Source organism: Poromitra crassiceps (assembly GCF_964638095.1).
Source record: "Poromitra crassiceps genome assembly, chromosome: 1".
NCBI classification, from domain to species: Eukaryota; Metazoa; Chordata; class Actinopteri; order Beryciformes; family Melamphaidae; genus Poromitra; species Poromitra crassiceps.
Genome location: NC_139623.1, coordinates 19,532,909 through 19,554,564, shown reverse-complemented (window position 1 = coordinate 19,554,564; position 21,656 = coordinate 19,532,909). Strand labels below are relative to the sequence as shown.

At 44.0% G+C, this 21,656-nt stretch overlaps 1 protein-coding gene across 1 annotated transcript in view; it reads right to left on the bottom strand.

Annotated features, from left to right (window-relative positions):
• rars1 (arginyl-tRNA synthetase 1) overlaps nt 1-21,656 on the bottom strand; it is a 200,847-nt gene that overhangs the window by 6,691 nt on the left and 172,500 nt on the right. The window contains exons 13-14 of the mRNA XM_083647781.1: nt 13,196-13,368; nt 2,747-2,994 (exon numbers count right to left, since the gene is read on the bottom strand). Coding sequence (XP_083503907.1) covers nt 2,747-2,994; nt 13,196-13,368 — 421 coding nt within the window. The remainder of the gene's footprint in view (nt 1-2,746; nt 2,995-13,195; nt 13,369-21,656) is intronic.

The following is a 21,656-nucleotide window of genomic DNA, read 5'->3' as shown; positions in this document are numbered from 1 at the left end:
AACATTTCAACAAAACAACATAACACAACACCACCTGTGTTGTTTTTTACAGTGCACACAGTGTCATACAGTGTGGTGAAAAGAGGGCAAGAGAGGAAATTAAAACTTATTATAGATATATAGGATTTATAGTTAGAAAGAGTGCTAAAAAAGAGAGATTTTTTTTTTTTTTTTTTTGAAAAAATCCATAGATAAGCCGCACCGTTATATAAGCCGCAGGGGCCAAAAAAGGCCAAAAAACGGGAAAAAAGGTGCGGCTTATAGTCCGGAATTTATGGTACACATTTTGACATTGCAAAGGTTGTTTCGTGCCCAGGCACACTTTGTATGGGGAGTTTGGTTAAATGCCTGAAAGGTCTGTGGTTAACAAACATTTATGAAACTGTGAATTTTGTAGATATTCATTCACAAATGAGCAGTGAGCACCACTTTTCAGATTTAGTGATCCTAAAACTGTAGTTTGTTATATTGAGTGCTCTGTAGGTTACTCGATCGCTACTGTTGCGGCTGTAAAACAGCGGATAAATTGTTTTGAGCATCACACAACCCTCCTTTCACAGAATTTGATACATTCGGTCCAATAACATTTGCAAAATCTACAACATCCAGTCACTTCCTGTGTCTCTGCCACGTAGGTTTCCCCACTGCCATGCCCACTTAGGAGACTGGTCAGCCAATGCAGTTTCATACCATTGACAGTAGAGGTGTCACAATTCTCCAAATCCACGTTTCGATTTGACTTTCGATTTTAAAGTCACGATTCGATTCTCGATTCTACACTTCTTCTTTTTTTTGTCCAACACTGACGGCTATGCCCTTGTTAGACTCTAAGTCTTGATTTACAGCAACATATCATTGGTTTTATGCCCTGCTAAACTGTCATTTATGTACCACATTAAGGCCATATGGTCAAACTTAAATGATGATTTAATGCACGCAATAATAAATCCATCCATCTTCATCTCCATAACTCATGAAATTAATTCACACTGCCATTATTTCAATACCAAATAAACAATCAATTAAATTAAATTCACTGGCATGTATCCAATAACAAAATTGCCAAAGCATTTCAGGACAATCCACAAAAGATATAACTGATTTGACAACAAAGTAAACAGTGGATAGACTACATGGTCTTTACACAAGAAGTCCGAAATTGACACACGTAAACAAAAATAACGACCTCACTTGTGTCAATCATCGTTGACACACGAGTCCGTCAATTTCGGCCGTCATTAAAGTTTTCGGAACAGGTTCAATTTTCTGTGTTTTTCACATCAGTTAAAAACCTTTTGCGAGCTGTTTGACTCGTGTTTGGGAGGGAGGGAGAGAGAGATAGAGGAGCGGCTGAACGAACAGGCAGCTGGAGATACACTGCTCGCTTCACTCACTCGCACCTCTCTGCTGCCTTCCCTCCGGGGCACGGTGCTGCACGGCCACGGCGCACCACAGCCAGCTTTGGCGAGGTGAGCATGGATCCCTGTCCTTTTGCAATACAGCACCATTCCCCGACCTGCTGCCATGATCTACCCAGTCCATTTCACTGTTGCTGCAGTCAGCCCTGCTGCCTGTCACCGACCTAGTCATGTTGTAATAATGTGCATACAGGAGAGGACAAATATTTGTCTGGCATTGCGAATAGAACGACAACCTTATTAATAAAACGCATTGGATTCAGTGTGCAAGGTGTCTGTAATGGTAAATGGTAAATGGTCTGCATTTATATAGCGCTTTTATCCAAAGCGCTTTACAATCAGTAGATAGTCTACATTCACCCATTCATACACCGATGGCGGCAGGCTGCCACGCAGGGTGCCTACACACCATCAGGAGCAAGGAGGGTTAAGTGTCTTGCCCAAGGACACAGCGACAGCAGCTGGGAGGGAGCGGGGATCGAACCGCCAACCCTTGCGTCATTGGCCGACCTGCTCTACCTCCTGAGCTAAAGCCGCCCCACACGTCTGTGCGTGACGTTTCCCCCCCCCCCCCCCCCCCCCCCGGATGACAGATTAAAAAAAACGAACAATTCAGACATGTGCCAAGACAAGACCATTAATAGGACAGAATCAGAATGTCACTAGATGCAGCCTACCGGTGTTTTCAGCTCATGGACTGTGCTCAGCTCAGCTGCTGTGTCGCTCCGCCTCCGCTGTGTCTCATTGAAAAGGTGTGTTTGTTTTTACTTAGCATGCGGGCAAGTGGGGTGGAGAGGGGGAAATAATACTGGTCTGGGAGAATCGCGATCCTGCCTGTAAGTTTGATGATCAAAATCGAACGCTTATTTCGATCAATTTTCGATTCAGAATCGAAATCGCGACACCCCTAATTGACAGACAAGACAATCACAAGCTGATGACCACGCCCATTTAGGAGACTGGAAGAGTGCCATTTCTTACTATGGGCAGAGCTTGGAGTGGGGTGTTTCTAAGTTATCTATCTCTGGCCGCACCCATTCAAGTTAGTAGAGGGCTAACCGGAAGTCTCGGCCAGGCGGAAGTCTCTGGTGCGCCTGCTCCACGCCAGCGTGGGAATGACAGACAACACATTAAAAACTCTGGTACTGATTGGCTTAATCGGCATTATGGGAACTCGTTTGGCAATGTAATGGATGTTCATTTAAGTCAAGCCCTCAGGTCTGAAGGCATCCACCCTCCTACAGTGTCCTTGAGTCAGGCACTGAATCCCTGCTCACCCTGACCTATGACCAGCCTGTGGAGGAGGGAGGTCCCCCTCTTGGCCGTACCTGTCTGCCTGTCCTTCTCCACGCAGTAGCAGCTGTCGTAGAACTCGGTGAAGGTGGTGGCCAGCTCGTACAGGTAGTCGCACATCGTGTGCAGCAGCAGGTCGTCCAGGATCTTGTGCAGGATCTCGGGGAAGCGCAGGATGCACTTGCCCAGCTTCCACTCCCGGTCGTGGTCCAGAATAACCTCCGTGGTCTCTGCCGCTTTCCTCAGCGTGGCCTCGTCGATGTTGGCCAGGCGCGCGATGGACCTGTGGGGAGTCACAGCCAACATTAACTCATTGAGTGCCAGCCACTTTTGGAGAACGGACGCTCCCAGTACCAGAGTTTCAGAGCGTTTTCAGTGATTTCTCGAGGCCCACAGAATATTGTGTGATATTACTATGTAAACACCGAACACGCCCAAAGAACGATGAGACTCTCTTCTATCATCAGCAAAAAAAAGTTTATTGATCTCATTTTCCGTTCTTTAGTTATCAGCCGGAGAAGATAGGTTGATTTCACCAAAAACAGACGTTTCCATCTAGAAGCTGAGATAACGAGCCTTTTGTGAAATGAAGCATTTCAAGCAAATCACTGACTCTGAAGCTAATATTTTCTGACCTGAAACATCTGAACAGTAATTTCCTTCAATAAACAGCACCCCCACCCCCCTCAACTCCAAACTCCTCCTCCGTGGGAGTGTCTCTGGTGGCTCTGCTCGCTCTGCTGGCTGCTGCGTGTGTCAGGCGAGTCTCTGCTGCCTGCTATGGCAGGCTCTGCTGCCTGCGGATCCACGTTTGGATGGCGGCCGCTCGTCGGGGGAGTCTGGATCGGGCTCGCTGAGTTCGTCTGCGTTTCTGGGGTTTCGGTTGTGAGCTGGGATGAAGCTGCGTCCGATTCTAGGCTTTCTGCTGCGCGTTTCAAAGTGCCTGCACCCAGAGTCTATTTTCGGAGCGCTCCGCCTTGTGCGCCGGCTCCCACCGAAAAGCCAAACCATTCTCATGAGAATGGTTTGGCTTTGGTTTTCTTTTCTGGCGGCTAATCGTGTGGAGAAACTATGCAGCAGAGACAGAGGGGCTCAGTTGTGGGAGCGGATTGGCTGCTGTTCGCAGCTAACGTTAGCTCCAGCCAGAGCAATCTGTGCCGCTCTGGCTCATGCATCGGTTTCTCTTTCATCACGGCTTTTTCTGCTGTTTTTCCTCAACTTTCTCTAATCTGGAGAGCACTGTCGCCACCTAATGGGTCCGTAAAATAGGTTATACACCTTCAATAGCTACAATATTTTTACAGGAGATGCATGAGGCTTTGATCCACGTCCCACCGTCAAAAAACGCATTTGACGCCGATCGACGTCATTGGCACTCTACGTTACTATTTGATTTGACGCCGATCGACGTCATTGGCACTCAATGAGTTAATAAGATGCCAGTCACGTGTTATATGCCTGTAATATTTTTGACAGTTCAATCAGTTTAACGTTTACAGTATTTCACCAGGCAGTCCCACTGAAAGTTATAATCTCTTTTCAAGGGGTATCTGGACAAGAAAGCAGCATTAAGATTAGGGGTATCGCGGTACATGTATTCGTCCCGTGAATTCACAGTATGGGCGTCACGGTTCGGTGCATGAAGTGACACGACGAATACGTCGAATCCAAGGTGGTGGCAAAGCACCTAAACGCTGTTTGAACGCCATGAGAAGACACACCAAAACAACACAAGGGCCATAGAAATTGGCGTTCACTGAATGGAACGTTTTGTGGAGAGGAAACATTACTGGGGGTCGCTGTTTACAAGCTGTAGCTTCCATGCTACTAAACCACAACAATATTGAAGCGTCCAGCTGCTCCCCCTTTACTGTCGTCAAAAAAGCGAGTTAGAGCAGTATCCTAATGACTTTTGTGACTCAGGCAATAAGCCGTTTTGCAAATTCTGTCAACATCAAGCCAATGAGGTAAGCTTACTAATGTAACGTTACATAGCCGCGATGCGCAACTATATTAAAGGACTTTCCTTTATAGTTGCGCGTCGCGGCTACACACGTTACATAACACCGACAAAGCTGTTAACTTGTAAACAAGCAACTTACATCACGTGAGACGACAAGCAAGATGCGGTGAGGAAGAGGGGATGACTCCTTGTCATGTTCCAATAATCCATTATGATGACCGAACGTAATCATTATGGTAAACAAAACTCGCATCCACTAACGTTAGCCTACTTACTTAGGAAAGTGAAACCCACCCCACTGTCTGACAACTACAGCGGGGGAGGGGTGGGTGGCTGTATTAGGCTACTCCACATGCACTCCGTTTACAAACTTGTGTACAAGATTAAAGTGGGGGGAAATGCCTTTTCCCTGTCAAACAGCTGGAATACAGACATCTGAGAGGGAGGCGCAACCATGGATGTATTAAAAGAACTGGATAGGGGACGAGCCACGCCCACCCATGCATTCGGACGGAGGCTGCTCATTGGTGCATGAAGCCAGCATGGGGGGGGTTTCTTCCTGGTTTTACTTCCTGACCATGCGGCCCAAGGCGAAGTGCGCATGTGTGCCATGACGTATTCCATGACGTCTCCCACCCATGGATGTATTAAAAGAAGAAAATACACCCGTATACAGCTCTTAGTGGCTACTGAAGAAAAAAGTGCCCCATAAAAAATTATTTGATAATTAAAAGAGTTGTTTTATACTTTGAGTGACACCCGGAAAAAAATCCCCTGGGTTTAACAGCTGCCGGGGTCCCCATGCAAGTGGATGGGAATTTTCCTTTCTGGGCTGCATGGCGTCACGTGACTTGCAATACAGAGCTTCGCCACCATGTTCAAATGGCTTCACAGCCCAGCGCTATTCCTGGGGGCTTGGGCGCACCCCACACTTTGAATAGTAAAACCTTTTTGTGTGGATTGCCTAGATCTTATTAAATTGTGGACATTTATTCATGCCCACTTATTAGACACTATTTCTGATGGTAAAAAGCAAAACACAGAATTCAGAAAAATTCAAAGGGAAAAAAACGGAATTTGGGATTTGTTGCTTTTTTTCTCGGTTGTACCGTATTCGTACCGAACCGTGACCCCAAAACCGAGGTACGTACCGAACCGGGACTTTTGTGTGCAGTGACACCCCTAATAAAGATAAAAGCAGCATACAAACAACACATAAAAGAAAAAAAAATATTACATAAAAGTGTGAAGTCCAAAGTTGGTGCTTACATTTTTTGTTGATATTTTTTTATTCGTTTTTTTTGTCCAACAAGAAAAAGACAAAAAACCACAAACATCTGCAGATGCAGTCACTCCCGTCGTGACACTTTTTTTTCAGTACTGTGTCCTTGACATTGCGGTGCCGTTTTTGAAATGGTTTGAGATGTCAATAATGGCATTCAACCACTAGGGGCGCACATAGTCCATAATGTGTATCTCACTGTAGCGAGCAGCTTAAAGCCTTGGCTTTGCGGGGTCCTATAGCCTGCCTATAGAGCACTGCAGGTATCAGTCCAGAAGTAGCAGAAGTAGCAGTAGTGCGAGTGCGACTCACTTCTAGAATTGAATTAAATTGTAGGCTATTCACTTAGGCTACTATCGGCTCCGTGGATTATAACGTTATGCTTGCCAAGTCACACCTGGTAATCCAGAAATGGCATTATGGTACCTTTGTCTACTTGTAGATAATCAAGAAACTATAAATGAATAACGTTAGATGTGTTTAATAGAGCTGTATATCGGGTAGCAGCTGATCAGCAGCTCAGACAGCCTCAAACACGAGGTGATTGACAGCTCTATAATTCGAAGAATAGCAGTGGATGGAAACGCGCATTATTTCGCATTTCCTTTTGCCGACTTTCTGAAAATTCGATTAAAAGTTGCGATACATTTGGATGGAAACCCAGCTACAGTCTCCCAATTTCCCAGGCATGCTTATAACTCGTTCTATTTGCGTGTTGTATATATACCCCTTGTAAAAATGTGCTTTACAGTTATGGTGTTAAGTCATATAGTCAAAAATATTTTTTTATTTGGTCCAACATTTAAATATTGGTAAAATAAATATCATTACTATCTACCACTTATTTAGGTAGATTTGGTTGCTTTCTTGTGAAGTTATGAAACGTCCCAATTGCATCTTGGGGCATATATGCAAATGTATGTGCGTCCATCACTGTCTGCGCACTGGGTAGGAGGGCGAGAGAGAACATGTCAGCTGTGTGTGTGTGTGCTTCAAAAGGCATAAAAGTGTTATCTGAAAAGAAAAAAGATTATCCTGCTGAACCCAACTTCGCGTTCCCACAAACCTTTGTTAGCACAGACCTTATTTTATGCATTTAAGTGAAATCCCCATTCTAAAACCCCATTGACTTTTCCACTAAAGAACCAAATGGCGGCGATTTCTGCATAAAGCCTACACAAATACATGATCCCTGCGGTACTCTATTGTGATTTAATAAGATAGACGTAAAGTAGAGAAGCAGATAAAGAAGAGAAGCAGTAATGAATGTCTTCTTTTTTTTTTATCTTTACAGAGAACTGTCAGCCAGCGGCCCCTCCTCATCTCTGCATACCGCGCTGTACACATACTGTATTACACCCTGCCGACCCCTTCCCCCCCATTCCCAGAAGCAGTTTAAGTGACCGGAGAGACCTCACCAAGGAAAAGTAAACTTTCCACATGCAGTGGATCAGTTCTATGAAGTCCCGACCAGCCAGCCATTTTATTAATAGTTTTTTTTATAATAAATAAATAATATATAGGCGTGCCAGACAGTGGATTTCTTTACTTAGGCGCACAATAATGCTGCTATATTTGTTTTAATTTATTGTTGTAGCTTGCTCAGTTTGCAGTTAAGAGCATAGGCCAAAGGCCTTTAAAATAGACTACACATATATATATATATATATTATATATATATATATATATATATATATACACACACACACACATGAGACAATTGTCTCACGTTTTATGAGTATAAAAAATTATTATTATAATATATATAATATTTTATAATATATTATAATAATATATAATATCACATCACACAGAATATAAGTATTATTCTGTGTGATGTGATTATCTCTTTGTGATGTAATGATCTGTTTTTGTTGTAGCCTACATACAGAGTACAAGGACGAGGAACACATTGTCAAAAGAAAAAATAGACCAAGGCACTCTTCTAATAATTAAAAAAGCTTTAATAAAAGGCATAGTTCATATTGGAACAATTAAAAGCCAAGAAATTGTCAGTTTGACTTTTTATTATGTAGTGTACTGAACAGGTTTACTAACAATGTACATCTTCAAACAAAATAGCACGGGCAACAAAACGCAAGGCGTTTCAACCTCGCTGGTCTTCGTCAGGCTGTATAAAAAAGCATAAAAAAAAACTACAGTACAGTAGGTCCCAATTGTGACAAAAAAATCATGACCATCTGCCCAGAATCTATAGTAGCCTACAGTCACTTTCCACTGCTAAACCATTCACTTGCCACCCAGAAATGCGGAACCCCGCGGCAGTTAATAGTATGAGTTGTGCCAAACAAACGTTAATATCTCAAACACTATATATCACATTGCTTATATTTTGACATTCTGAGTGAGAGCAGAAGTAGCCCAAGAGTTTGATGGATATCCATATCCATCAAACTCCATCAAATATCCATGTATATGTATATATAATATATATATAAATATATATATATATATATATATATATGTATACATACACACACACACATGCATATATTTATATATATGAAATAAAATAAATCATAAATTGTCTCACATTTTACAGTGTAGATGATGTGTTATCTGTTTGTGATGTAATGATCTGTTTTTGTTGTTTTTGGAGTACAAGGACGATGAGGAACACATTGTCAGTTTGACTTGAATTTCATAGGATAAAAAAGGCAAAATACAAAATAGAAAAAATTTGCTTCTTGGATATTAGGAACACGATTTAATGTAGAAGTAATGTACAAGTGTACTGAACTGTTTTTTTATAACCCATATGATGCGAGAAGCAGCTGGCCCCGGCCCGGGTATTTTCACATGATCTAATCTGGTCCCCATTCACAAAACCCTGTTGTCCAAACTTCGATCAGCAGTAGATTATCATTCAAGAATTTTATTTGTGCGAGAAACAAAAGTTTCTCATTCTTAATAAAACAGCTGTATTAAAAAACAAACAGTAGGCTAGTGCAAACAACAGGCTATTTTGATAGCCTATAGGTCTACCAGTAGGTAATTAGGGGTTCAAGCCCTGAAGGGGCTGAAACCCTATTGTTTTTGTGCCGGTTTATTCTTCTTCTTCTTCTTCTTCTTCTTCTTTTTCATCTGCCCCGACGCAAATTCCCGTGAGTTGGTAAATGGCAGAGACCTGAAATTTGGCCCAATGACAGATATTGTTGGCTGGTAGCTGCTCAAGAAAGATTTTTCAAATCGGCCTGAAGGTGGCGCTATAATCCACGGTTTTACGTTAAAGGAATAACTTCCGATTTTCAAACTTTTTTTTCACAGATGTTCAGGTGAACCTGCTCTACAAGTTTGCCATAAGGACCCTCAATGTCCGTCTGGAAAATTGTTGAGATATTTGGAAAAGTTTGGAAAACACATTTTTTGCATCTTCTCCTAGACCGTTGGACCGATTTCCACCAAAATCGCCAGGAAGCATCTTTGGAGCAAGCTCTACAACCGTGCTTTTTGGATTTTTGAAAATCTACTTTCGTTTCGGAGATATTGATCGTTAAAGTTGTGAGAGGGCGTGGCCTATCAGCTAAATTGTCATAACTTCATTACCGATGAAGGAATCTTCACGAAACTTGCAGGAGGTCTTCGGAGACCATCCCAGACCATGCGTGTCAAATTTTGTGCAATTCGACCAAAAGGGGGTGCTATAGCAGCATTCAGTACCTGTACCTTCTAAATTGTTTGATTTTGAAGGGCGGCAGGAAGTGCGGATTCATTGTCATTATGGCCAGCCTACCTTCTTGTATGACACTTGACACTTGACTTGACGCACGCACGCTATTATGTAGGCATCAGACAAACCTATACTTGTATCACAGTGGGTATATCACTCATGGTCTCACTCTAATTTGCATATTATGTTTTGAGCAGCTCCAGCTCTTCTTTGTTAAAAACCACATGCTAAAATTGTACTGGAAACAGGAATCCGGTGAGATTTGTCCAGATAAATAGAGCTTAAGAGCAACTCTGAGCAGGAGTGTTGCATGTTGGGTAGAGAGAATGATGTTGAGAAAAATAACGCATTCAATTAGCTCTATCTCAGAAACCATACGAGGTACAGCTACGAAACTTGTTAGGGAGGTTCACAGAGGGGTCTTTTACTATCCACGAAAAAATTCCACCAATTGACAAGATGGTGGCGCTATAACAGCCCTCTTTATGTTTTTGTTCATAACTTTTGAACCGTAGGGTCTATAATCAAACTTTTTTTCACCTGGATTCCTTGGGACGTTCCGCATCTACTCACATAGGCCGACCCATAACTACTTAAAGCTACATTCAGCAATGTTTTTGTGTTCCAATAAGTGTTAAATGGCTCTATATTCTGACAGCAATCACTGAAATAGAGTGTTTGTTCAGTGACTTGAAACCCCCAACCACCCACTGTCCTCTATCTCTCTCCTGTAGTCCTGCAGGCTGGGCGGACGTATCTCCGCAACCGTAACTCATACAGACTCACGGATGGCGACATTGGATTCGGAGTGAAAAAATACATAGTCCTTTACAGGGATCGCCATTGGACCTTCCCTTTCTTAAAAAATGTCAACTTTTCTCTGATTGGATAGTTTGAGGTCGGCTCCAATTTTGATCCAATCAGAGAAAAGTTGACATTTTCTAAGAAACGGAAATGAATGGCCATGTCCCCGCTATTTTTATCAGCCTGTCCTTGATGTATGACTTTGTGAAAATCACAAACAACATCATGGCCAATTTCCCAGAGAGAAAGGGTGTGAGTTGTGTCGTTGTGTGTCGTTTAGATGCGGCTGCAGCTTAGTCTCTTAGAACAGATGAGTTAATTTCCGCAATTTTCAAATGCTTCCGCCATACCGTCTGTAATTCGTGGGGGAGAAGCATGCGTCAACCGGAATGGGAAGCAGAAAGGCGGGTCTTCCACTCATTAGTCCAATCAGAATTTTCTTAAGGCGGGTCTTCCGCTCATTAGTCCAATCAGAATATTTTTCCGTGGACACACAGCAGATGTGATTGGTCGGATTCTGTCGAACTTCCTTCCAGTCTGAAGGTTTTTTTCCCCAACTTCCTTGTGCATGTTCTGGGGGTGTAACGTACAGACTGTTTAGCTGCATTCGCCGGATGTAGATGAGACAGTCTGTTTTAAGAGACTAGCTGCAGCTAAGTACCTTACATCTTGCCTCCGAGGCGGTTTCACTGTGAACGTGCTCCTCAAATTTGCCTCAAGGACTATTAGGTGTTCAATTTGCGCAAGGCTTGAACCCCGCCCATCGCCGCTTGCGGCTATATTATTTTGTTGTTGCAAATACGGTTGATTGACGTCATGCAGCTCCTTATTTTCTGTGGAGCAGTGCTCGTGGTCAAAAAAGGTGGGTAGCCTGGGTATTATAAATTTCTGATTCTGAGGCTGGCAGCAGCACGTTGTGTGCGTCCCTCCCCTACTGTACGAAACGCCACACAGAGACACACATCTCCCAGCATGCAATGAGGCGTAATACATTTCGACAAAAATTTCTTCAGTTGTAAAACGGTAGGCCTATGATTTTCCCCACTCCTGACACACATTTTTAACCAACCCACGTTCAGCTCACCATGAGCTGGTCTCCAAATGCGCGTCTCCAAATGCATTGCGCATAGCTGGCACAATGGCACCGTCAAGTTGTTTGAGGGGAGCGCTGTCTGGGCAGGCAAGCGCAGCTCGAGAAAGGCACAAACGTGACCGGGGCCGTGTACCTTTCCTGCAGAGCACACCACAATAGGCTACGGTTCCCGGAGCTCCTGGTCAGTGCCATGTGTCATCTTTTTTCTTTTCTTTTGGTGTGTGACGTGCTTGTGGCGTGGTCTCCGCATCAACATACAACAAACAATACAATACAATAATTCTCAAATCCACTTGACATCAGATGAATGAATGAAATAGCCTACGGTTTATTGACGTCTAAACACTATAAACTGTTACCCTCTACTGACGGACTATGTGTTTTTGCGCCTCCTGGTGGGTGAAAACAGAAGTGGACTTCCAGGGTGAAAAAAAAATCGAGCACTCCATTGACTGAATGCGGGAGCAGTAATCCTCCCATGTGAGACGGCTTGTTCCCCATTCTTCCAAGAGCATATTGGTGCAGACTGGGTGCTCTGCCACCCGAGCCCCCCGCCTCCAGAGGGTGCTCTGCCACCTGAGCCCCCCGCCACCAGAGGGTGCTCTGCCACCTGAGCCCCCCGCCACCAGAGGGACTGGTGAGCCTCCCGCTTCCAGAGTGGCTGGAGAGGACTGGGCGCTCTGCCACCCGAGCCACCCGCCTCCAGAGGGGCTGGAGATAAATGGGATCAGCCCGGAGAGCCCCCCGCCTCCAGGGGCGGCTTTAGAGGTAGGGTAGGTAGGTAGGTAGAGCGGGTCGGCCAATGACGCAAGGGTTGGCGGTTCGATCCCCGCTCCCTCCCAGCTGCTGTCGTTGTGTCCTTGGGCAAGACACTCAACCCTCCTTGCCTCGTATGATTGGTATGAATGTAGACATGAATGATGGTGGTCGGAGGGGCCGTTGAGCGCCGATGTGTGGCTGCCACGCTCTCGAATCACCGGTACGAATGGTGTGAACGAATAATGATTCTGTGAAGCGCTTTGAGCACTTGGAAAGGCGCTATATAAATCCAATCATTATTATTTATTATTATATTATAGAGGGGCTGGAGAGAAATGGGATCAGCCCAGAGAGTTGCAGGGATAAAGGCAGCAGAGAAATTGGCCCTCGCAGATTGCAGCTACCCCAAAAGATGAACCCCTCTCGCCTCCAGCCCAGGCTCATCTGATACAGGTAATGACAGTATACTGAAGGGAGGGCTTATCTTCATGGGCAGAGCAGAGAGGACACACACGAGGAAAAATCTGATCAGTTTTGAAGATGTGAAGAACTCAATTGAACTTTCCAGATATACTTTAAATGTCCCAAAGCGAACAATTAAGCTCTGGATTTGGAAGTGATTAAGAGATTCAAGAAGTCTGGGCGGTAACACTGATGCAGCTCGATTAATAGATTACTAGACCAAACCTAAACAGAGCTCCGCCTCCGAGTCATGTCACCCTCTTCATCGCCAAATATGAGCAAGTCAAAACATTTGTTGTACTGCTGGTTGGATGTTTGTCTTTGTCATCTCCATCCCTATTTCTCTCCTCATCAGTTTTATCAACCAATTTAGGCAGACTGGGATCTGGTTCAAGACGTACTCTTTGGTACTCTTTCCACGCCTGCTCACCTGATGCGGGTGAACGCGTAGAGGAGGTAGGCGGCCGTGTTGCCCCGGTCGTCCAGCATCTTGTCGAAGGAGAAGACATAGTCGTTGATGCGGTTGTGGGAGAGGTCGGCGTATTTGATGCAGCCGAACGCCACTGACTTCTGGGCTTTAGTCAGCTCCTCTGGGGTCAGCACCTGCACAGGGGGAAGACAGACAAACCTTTAACACATCACACAAAGGAGTAATAATAATGTTTCTTCACGCACACACGCACGCGCGCACACACACACACGCACACACACACACACACACACACACACACACACACACACACACACACACACACACACACACACACAGAGAGAGGGGGTGGGCATTATAAAAGCATTAAAAGGGGACTCTTCATACTCTGCAACTTTTACCAGCTTTTCATTACCTCAGGCAGTACTTGACCCAATGGATCTCATGGTAAAAATAACAGCTTGATTTTAAAAATAATGAATTTAATTGACTGACTTCAGGCTAAGACTTAATTGGCCTAACCAGGTCATAGCCTTTGGGTGAACCTGTATCTGAAGTGTGTTTTATACCGCGAGGAATGGAACACAGACAGCAGGCGATTATGGAGATTTTCTGATAGTGATTTGTTTGGAGAAGAAAAGAGTCCAGGCGAGTAAAGCATAACAGACTAAGACAAAATATAATATAACAGCCATAAAAGGACAGGAAATCACAGGGTGAGATGTGACAGGATATGACCTGACCAGATGTGATGTGACAGGACAGGACATGACAGGATAGGAACAGGGCTTCTCAAGCCCTGCTCAAGTCCTGTTCTCTCCTCTCCCACATTTCCCATTCCCTCCCCACCTCTTCTCTTTCCATGCTCTGTCCTCCCCCACATCCCACCGCTCTCCCCCCTCCCTTCTCCTGCTCTCTCCTCTTTCTCCCCTCCCCTGCTCCTTCCCCTCCTCTCCTCCCCAATTTTCCCCATTCCCTGCCACTTCCTGCTCTCTCCTCTCTCACATTCCCCCTGCTCTCCCTCCCCTGCACCCTCCCACTGCTCCTTCTCCGTTCTCTCCTCCCCCACATTTCCCATTCTCTCCCCACCTCCTCCCTCTCCCTGCTCTCTCCTCCCCCACATCCCCCCGCTCTCCCTCCCTCCTCCCCTCTCCTGCTCTCTCCTCTTTCCCCCTTCCCCCACTATTCTAAAGCATAGTACCCATGCTACTCCATAGCATGGCACCCATTCTATCCCCTCCCACTATTCCGCCACTATTTTAAAGCATGGCACCCATTCTACAGTATGTGTTTATTTGGCAAAGGGATTCACTACTAAAGGCTTGCAGCAAATTAAGTTAAGCATAGTTTGGTTGCAAAGAAATCGACATATGTCCGTTTGCAAAATGTGTGTCATATGATTGTTCGATGTGTTATTATTACTACTGTAATTTGTTACTGTTGTGTCAGCTAGCCCTCCTCTCCCTGTTCTCTCCATATAGTCTCTCATACTCCCCCTGCTCTCCCTCCCCACCTCCTCCCGTTCCCGAACCCCCCCCACTCCACTTTTCTAAAGCATGGCATCCATTCCATTTTAAAGCATGGCACCCATTCTCTTTCCTTCCCCCTTCCCCTGCTACTTTCCCCACCTCTCCTTCTCCGTTCTCTCCTCCCCCACATTTCCCATTCTCTCCCCATCTCCTCCCTCTCCCTGCTCTCTTCTCTCCCACATCCCCCCGCTCTCCCTCCCCTCTCCTGCTCTCTCCTCTTTCCCCCTTCCCCTGCTCCTATATTCTCCAACTTTTCCCATTCCCTCCCCACCCCATCACTCTCTCACATTCCCCGTGCTCTCCTCCCTTCTCCTGCTCTCTCCTCTGCTCTATCCTATATTTCTATATTTCTCTATCAATTGTTCAATGTGTTATCTTTATTCTGTAATTTGCTACTGTTGTGTCAGCTAGATTTAGCTAGATGTATTTTCTGTGAAGCCCTCTGGGACATGCTTGTGAATTAGGGCTATACAAATAAACTTGACTTGACTTGACTCAAACTCCGGACCACGGTCCAGATGCGGACCGAACTACAAATCAATCCAGACCGGACCTTGTGTCACATTAGTGTCGGACGTGTTGTGTGCCTGAACATGCATTTGCTTGTGTGCGTGAGGCCAGGAGCGCATGCGTGACACATTGCAGAGCACAAGTTAACCATCCTCCTTGATTTTTACTTTCACAGATCCACTTGTGTGTGTTTCTGTGTGCCGCGTGCCTGTCGGCTGAAAATGCCACTATTTTCCTATGAAGGGGCACCGATTCTACACTCATCGCCGGCAACGCAGTGGATCGTAGATTTTTCTGCAGTGGTTGGTTGCACAAAGCTTTGAAAATAGTGAGCTACTTTGGTTCCCTGGCAAAAAACAACACTTTAGCGCTCCGCTTGGTTTCTGCCACTCTTTTCAAAGTGAGGGAGCTGATTGGTCAAGGTGGGTCGCCGCTTGTGTTTGTTTATGCAGCAAAAGTTGCCCACCTTCAGAAGCCAGCCATTCATGCGCTCACCATGTTTGGTTCCACATATCAATGTGAATCTGGATTTTCCACCATGGATATTCAGGCGCGGCGGCAAGGGGGCGCTTGAGCTCCCCCAAGAATTTGCCCAGCTCCCCCTAAGCGCCCCCTGTAATTTTCTTTGGGAGAAGAAACTTATGAAAACGTATGATAGGCCAGAGGTTCTCAAATGTTTTTCAGCCAAGGACCCCTTACAAGATAGAAAATATACCGGGGACCCCCTCATTCTGATTTGTGATTTTGGGCTAAGCTTAATTGTTTCCACGGTAACGTGCTTGACTTTTAATTTGATAGGTTTGTTATTAGAATGTAATCCATGAACCATTTTAGATTTAAAGCATAAACTATTTTCGTTGAACTATGAAGATTTTGCAAAAAAAAAATATATATATATATTTTTTTAAACATTACATTTACATTACGTCATTTAGCAGACACTTTTGTTTTATCCAAAGCGACTTACAATATCACAATTTGTCAACAGTACAGAAAACCACTATGCAACACAATCAATGACAGCCAAGATATTTTGATAGACTAGCACCATGTAGGAAGTAGTTTGAGAAGGAATAAGTAACATGTAGCATTTTATAAAAAAAAAAAAAAAAAAAAAAAAAAAATTACTTGAAAACTTTTCGCGGACCCCCTGGCAAAGTGCCACGGACCCCTGGGGGTCCGCGGACCCCCATTTGAGAACCACTGTGATAGGCTATATGAATATAACAGGCTATTGTATATGAAAATGTAGGCTACATGTTTATTATTTATTATTAGGGATAAATGATGAATAATGAATGGCTGCCTTCTGAAGGTGGGCAACTTTTGCTGTATAAACAAACACAAGCGGCGACCCGCCTCGACCAATCAGCTCCCTTTATTATTTATTATTAGTCACGTTTGTTTGATCTGAAACGTGTGTTATACGCCTCCAAAACTAAATTGATGCCGTTTTCTAATGCTAGGAAGACTTTATATTATCGTCCAAAAATCTTAACTTTGCAGGGCAGTCTGATCGAACTAGAACTAGAGTACAAATGTCTAGGTATTTTAATTGATGAATGTCTAACTTTTCAAATTCACATCGAAAACCTAGTTAAGAAACTGAAGCTTAAGCTAGGTTTTTATTTTAGAAACAAATCCTGCTTTTCCTATTTTGCCAGGAAAGAATTGATAGAAGCTACATTTCTTCCCCTGCTTGATTATGGCGATCTGCTGTACATGCATGCCTCTGCCCAATGCTTGCATCGCCTGGATACTGTGTACCACAGCGCTCTGAGGTTTGTTAGAGGCTGCAAAGCTCTCACACATCATTGCACCCTATACACCAGAGTTCAGTGGCCCTCATTGGTGCTGCGCAGACTTACTCACTGGTACATTTTTATTTACAAGTCCATCCTTGGTCTGCTTCCATCTTACCTTTGTGGGTATGTCTCCATCAAAACTAGAAATTATTGCCTGCGCTCAAATGACACCCTGTTACTGTCCGTCCTCAAGGTTGGCACTGAACTTGGCAAGCAGGCCTTTATGTTCTCTGCCCCTGCAGCCTGGAACCACTTGCAGACAGACTTGCAGCTAGCTGAGCTGATCCCCATTAGTACATTTAAAAATATAGTGAAGGGCTTGGAGGCAGATTCAATTGGAGGTTGTGAGTGCTTCCATAGCTAGGCCCGTTTCCTCCTGTCTCTCTTTTAGTCATAGTCTTAGTCATGTCTTTGTTTTATATGTGCTCTTAATGTTTGCTTTCATACATGTTGTGTTTTGCTTTTGTGTTTTAATGTTTCCTTATGTGCTGCATTGTGTTCCTGTCTGTCTTTTTGGCTTTTGATTCTGTGATTTGCAACTGTATGCTTTGACATATGTGCTTTTAATATTTGATTGTGTGTCTGGTTGAAACTGTATTGCTGCTATCTTGGCCAGGGCTCCCTCGAAAAAGACATCTTATCATCTCAATGGGACTCACCTGGTTAAATAAAGGTTTAACAATAATAATAATAATAATAATAGTATTATTTCTCTCTTGATGAACGTTACACCTTGATAACAAGGAAACCGTATTTAGTGGCACTGTCACTGTGCCAGAATAACAGCGCGTGGCACTGAGAGGAAGATGAGAGCTGCTGACCCAGGTAAGTATGCTTTTGTTTTTGCAAAGAGTGAACGAACCACGCACTCAACATTGCATTTGATATGAATAAAAGACACATAGACATTATTTTCGTTTTCTGACACGGGGATCAGACAATGTGTGACTGCGGGGAAGAGGAGGACGGTTGCTTTTTGCAGCGCATCTCCAATGGGCGCCGCATACGTCATAACGCATCAGCCGGCATCCAGTCTAATTGCCTATTAACACTCCGACTTTTGAATCTGTCGGATTTAATTGTGACAAACTCAGTCTCTGCTAAAAGACGGTAAGAGACTAATTCACACCACGTCAGCTAATGACATGTTTGTAGACTCTTTTTGGACAGCTGATGGGAACGAAAGCAACGAAGACGCTATTTTAGACGTTCTCCCGACAAAACTATAGGCTATTATTAGAGAGTAACTTGATCTGGAGTCGGCCTCGAAATTAATTGAATGTAAAGTTATTGTTTGCTTTATTTTAGCCTATTGCCCTCCCAGTCGCCGTTTCCCACCGTCTCCAAAATGTGCATGGATCAAAGTTAACGCACAGGTGCACTGCGCACACCACCCACATTCTCCCATTAAAGTTGTTTTAGGTCACAACTTCTGCATGGGGAAGTGGCATATGCGCCTCTTTCAGGCCCCTTTTGTGTGCTATGGACTAGGGTTTAATCCCGGGAAACGGGATTCCCGGGAAATGCCCGTTTCCCGGAAAATTAATGACGGGAAACCGGGAAAAAATGTTGTTGTATTTTTACATGCAGAATATATTGGAATAGGTGTATATTTAGAAATATGCAGACAGTTGACTTTCTTAAATAATGTAGCCTATGTTTTAAAAGAACATGTAATATATTAGGCTACTGCAAGCATTGTAAAGTCATTAAATGATCACAATGTAGGCCTATATGCATTTCGGAGACATCAAAGTGAATCAATCAACCAACAATCAATCAATTTTCTATTTATATAGCGCCAAATAACGAGGTATTGCAGGCAGATTTGAATACTAGCTTATCTGACAACAATGCTATAGCCAGTAATTTGAAATTTGATATCCTTTGCAGAGTGGAATTCATTTCTGATTTTATTTTGGCGTGTTTTGGCCATGCGCCTTTGTGCGCTGTGCGCCGGTGGAACACACACTGAAAGCTTATTGCACATAGCCTAATAAACACAAAGCCTGCCCACGATGTTTCCTTTCTTTTCTCTACACTTCTGACTTGCTTGAGGGGATTTAGCCTACGAGACGGCGATTGAGCACCGTGCAAACTTCACCAGCGATGAAAACAACAATCAGCCCAGCGGTGTGTCCTCGGTTTGTGTGCCACAGGTTGGGCAATGGGCATGATGGTCTGGTAGGTTGTAGGCGATGTCCGTGCACAGAGGGGTGGAGATAGTCTGATACAGCCGTGCTCCGGTATGGAGATGTCTGGGCACGGCTGGAAGACGAGCGGTGCAGCCGCAAGAGCGCAGCGCAGCAGCCCATATAAAAGCACACGGTGCCAAGTATCAGACAGCATTGATCTTGTGCGTAAAAGAGTGTGAAAACGGGCTGATCGACGCGTTTACGGCTCCATTCCTTCCACGCCAGTTTCCACAACTCTCTAAGAAAATGTTTAGCCTAGTCTACTACAGGATTTATTCATACGCCAATCCAGGCGATTGGTGAATTATATAAACCTAATGGCACTATATAGCCTAATACATATAGGTACAGCCTACATACAGCCTAAAAACAGCCTAAAAAGTTAGTTAAATTGCGATGTTTTGCCTTAATTAATAAATATGAATGGCACCAAATAATACATTCGTCAGGTTGGGAACTAATAGGTATATTTCTCCTTGATGTATAAACAATATATATATATACCAATTTCCCGGGATTCCCGGGAAAGAGGGCTTCATTTCCCGTTTCCCGGTATGGCTCATTTTCATGAAAAATATTAAACCCTACTATGGACGGTTATAATGAGACCCTCGATTTTCTAGTAAAGGATTGGAAGATAATGTAATGATATTGGAGAATGAATGCACAGAGGCACTTTGACTATATAGGCATCTCCACTTTACTAATTGATTTGATAGTATAAAAAACTGAAATTCAATTAACAGAAATTGCATTTGCATGCAAGGAGGAGATCCTCAAGTTTAAATAAACAATGAGTGGTTATTATTAAAGGTGGCTCTAACCCTCCAACTGGAGGCGGAACTTGCCCTCTTCGGCTGCTCGGAGTCCTCTTCTCTCCTCCCAACGGCCGTGCAGCAATCTCTGACACAGGGGATGACTGTTGCCAAGAAAGTAATGAAGGAATGGAAGTCCCCGTCTCCACCTTCTTTACAGCTGTGGCTGACAGACATGGTCTCAATTATACGTATGGAGAGACTCAGATTCCAGAGGACCAATTCATAGAGGAATTTTTTAGTTATCTGGGACCCGTTCCTGATCTATTTTGATCAGGCTTAAAATGATAATTGACTTTCTTTTGGTCCGCTTGTAGTGGATCCCTTGCTTGCAGTTTTTTTTGTTTGTTTTTTGTAAGCAGACAAACATTTTACATGACTAGTAGCACCACTTTGTATCATTTTAATGTTGAATGTATGTATATATGTATTTTCTTCTTCTTTTTTCCTGTTTTCTGAAAACGTAAAATAAAATATTGAAAAAAAGAAAAAAAAGTGGCTCTGAATTAGTCATCAAATCAAATTCTGTAATAAGCCTTTTAACTCATTGAGTGCCAAGGACGAGTATGTTCGTCAATTGGTTTAGTAACGTAGAGTGCCAAGGACGAGTATGTTCGTCAATTGCGTTTTTTGACGGTGGGACGTGGATCAAAGCCAGATCCATCTCCTGTGAAAGTATGGTGGCTGTTGAATGTGTAAAAGCTATTTTAGGGACCCATTAGGTGGCGACAGTGCTCTCCAGATTAGAGAAAGGCGAGGAAAAAAGAGAGAAGAAGTAATGGGGAAACGGAAATCGCATCGATATGCATGAAGCATAACGTTAGCTGTGCCTGTGAACAGCAGTCATCTGCTGCCACAATTGACCCCCTCCGTGTCCGCTGCGATAGCCCCTCCATATGATTTAGTTGCCGACACCAGCGTCTTTCTGAAAAGTTACATTATTCTCAGCTGGGAGCCGACGACAGGCTGTGAAAAAGCGGGGTGCAGCGCACTTTTCAGTGCAGAGCAAACGCAGAGCAAACGCACTCGCAGCAGAGCCCCAGAGACACTCCCACGGAGGAGGAGGAGGAGGGGGGTGGGGCACGCAGGGCACTACAGCATACAACCATTGACAGTAAACACAGACCCAGGCAGCAGGAGGCTCGATGCACAGAGACAGGCAAACAAGCTAGAATAGGCTATCTGATGCCCACCAGCAGTAAAACAAGACCAGCAAGAAGGTGTAGGGTCTGCGCACGCAGGGGCCAGCGCTGCTGGTTGCAGCTAAGAAATATTATTTGGCCAAACAAAATTCCTTTGTTTTCACTCTTTTATTGAAAGAAATTATTTTTGAGGTGTCATTACATCAGAAAATATTAGCTTCAGAGTCAATGATGTGCTTGAAATGCTTCCTTTCACAAAAGGCTGAATATCTCAGATTCTAAATTGAAACGTGTCTTTTTGCTCAAAACAACCTATCTTCTCCGGCTCATAACTAAAGAACGGAAAATGGTATCAATAAACTTTTTTTTGCAGATGATAGAAGAGAGTCTCATCGTTCTTTGTGCGTGTTCGGTGTTTACATAGTAATATCACACAATATTCTGTGGGCCTCGAGAAATCACTGA